Source organism: Austrofundulus limnaeus, unplaced genomic scaffold, assembly GCF_001266775.1.
Source record: "Austrofundulus limnaeus strain Quisiro unplaced genomic scaffold, Austrofundulus_limnaeus-1.0 Scaffold163, whole genome shotgun sequence".
Classification (NCBI taxonomy): Eukaryota; Metazoa; Chordata; class Actinopteri; order Cyprinodontiformes; family Rivulidae; genus Austrofundulus; species Austrofundulus limnaeus.
In genome coordinates, this window is record NW_013952565.1 from 672,349 (window position 1) to 674,151 (window position 1,803).

The 1,803-nt window shown below is 34.0% G+C and overlaps 1 protein-coding gene across 1 annotated transcript in view; it reads left to right on the plus strand.

Moving 5' to 3' along the window:
• The window catches only part of LOC106523688 (BTB/POZ domain-containing protein KCTD3), a gene marked incomplete in the record, with an annotated part of 8,446 nt that extends 6,812 nt beyond the window's left edge, over positions 1-1,634 (plus strand). Inside the window, 1 exon segment of the mRNA XM_014017209.1 lies at positions 1,320-1,634. Within this exon segment, the coding sequence (XP_013872663.1) occupies positions 1,320-1,450 (131 nt within the window).
• Between the last annotated feature and the right edge of the window lie 169 nt (positions 1,635-1,803).

Sequence of the window (1,803 nt, forward strand, 5' to 3'; positions counted from 1 at the left end):
CACAATATTATGAGTTTAAAGTCATAATATTATAAGTTTAAAGTCATAATATTATGAGTTTAAAATCACAATATTATGAGTTTAAAGTCATAATATTATAAGTTTAAAGTCATAATATTATGAGTTTAAAATCACAATATTATGAGTTTAAAGTCATAATATTATAAGTTTAAAGTCATAATATTATGAGTTTAAAATCACAATATTATGAGTTTAAAGTCATAATATTATAAGTTTAAAGTCATAATATTATGAGTTTAAAATCATAATATTGTAAGAAAAATACGTGTTCAATAGACTGAAGTCAATGAAAACCACCACTGTTAAATAAGCTGATTTTTAGGAATTAAAACCATACAACACCAGAACTCTGGAACCGAGCGAGTTTATTGCCACCGGAGCTGAAAGGAAACCACACTGGCCAAAAGCCAGGAAGTGCATCAATTTATACACGATTCTTCAATGCCTGAGTTCACCCCCCTACTGACCTACGGCTGAATCACAGGCATTCATACAAAAGTCTCAATCTAATGTTATAATAACGTTTCAATTATGTGTTATTTATAATTCGGACATGTAACTTCTCTATATCAATCAACACATAACAGATTAAACATTGTCAACATTAAAAAAGGAAAATCTAAGAATATAGTGTTGTGCTTCTAACATCAGTACTAACCTGTAATAACTATAAATTTCTTCAATATTATGAGTTTAAATTCATAATATTGTAGCCTTTACATGAAAAAGCATGCAGTTACTGCATTAAAATGAGGAATGTTGAGCATTTTGTCAAGTTGTTCTTTAGCATTGCTTTAAATAAATAGTTAATCTGTTAGCACATTAGCATCAAATTGTCAGTAGCAGGACTTAGAAATTGTGCAAACTATAAACTGAAGCTGTGTTGTAATTAATGGATGCACTGACGGATTTAGTCGTCACGTAGTTAATTTGGATGAAAGCATATTAATCTAACAGTAGCTACCTGAATCATCATGGACTACTTTATAAACACAGAGACATGGCTGTACACAGCAGGTGTGAGGAAATGAGGAACGGGAAATGATAATGACCTTTATCTTGTAATATTAATCTCATAAAATAATGACTTTATTCTCATAAAATTACGACTTTAATCTCGTAATTATAATAAAACAATCTCGTGTGGCCCTAATACTCCGTCGTAGCTTTATGACGAGTCACCTGTTGTTGTTTTTTAGATCATGTCTTATTTGACTTCCCCTTTTATCGTCCGTCACTTTTCCGAGCTCCAACATGACCTTTTTGTCAACTTGTCCTTCCCCGCACCCTCTGATCAGGTGTATTCAGTCTCGGTGTGCCTGTCGATGACCTCTTCTTCATTGGAAGCCAGCTGGTGGCCACGAGTCACACAGGAAAGGTTGGCGTGTGGAATGCCGTCACGCAACACTGGCAGGTAAAGCTGCGTTGAGATAAGAGGAGGAGGAGCAGAGCGGGTTTTTACTTCTTCTACTTGTGTCACAAATACAAATACGAGTTTTCAGGGGGGATTGCCTCTGTAAGCATATTCTCATCAATACAACACATTTCTGTAAACTGAGTGCTTGTGGTTTTTACAATAATTCCTAACAATGGGCCTCATGCAAGAACCGTTTGTACGCACAGATTTGTTCTTAAATTGTGCGTACGAGTGATTTAGGAGAATTTGTGGCATTCACCAATGTTTTCATATTCTACGATTTTTTTCAGATACGAACAATATTCACGAGTGGTTGAAAGGGTTTTTCTTTATTATATTTCATTAAAGTTCATTGTGTGTGTATC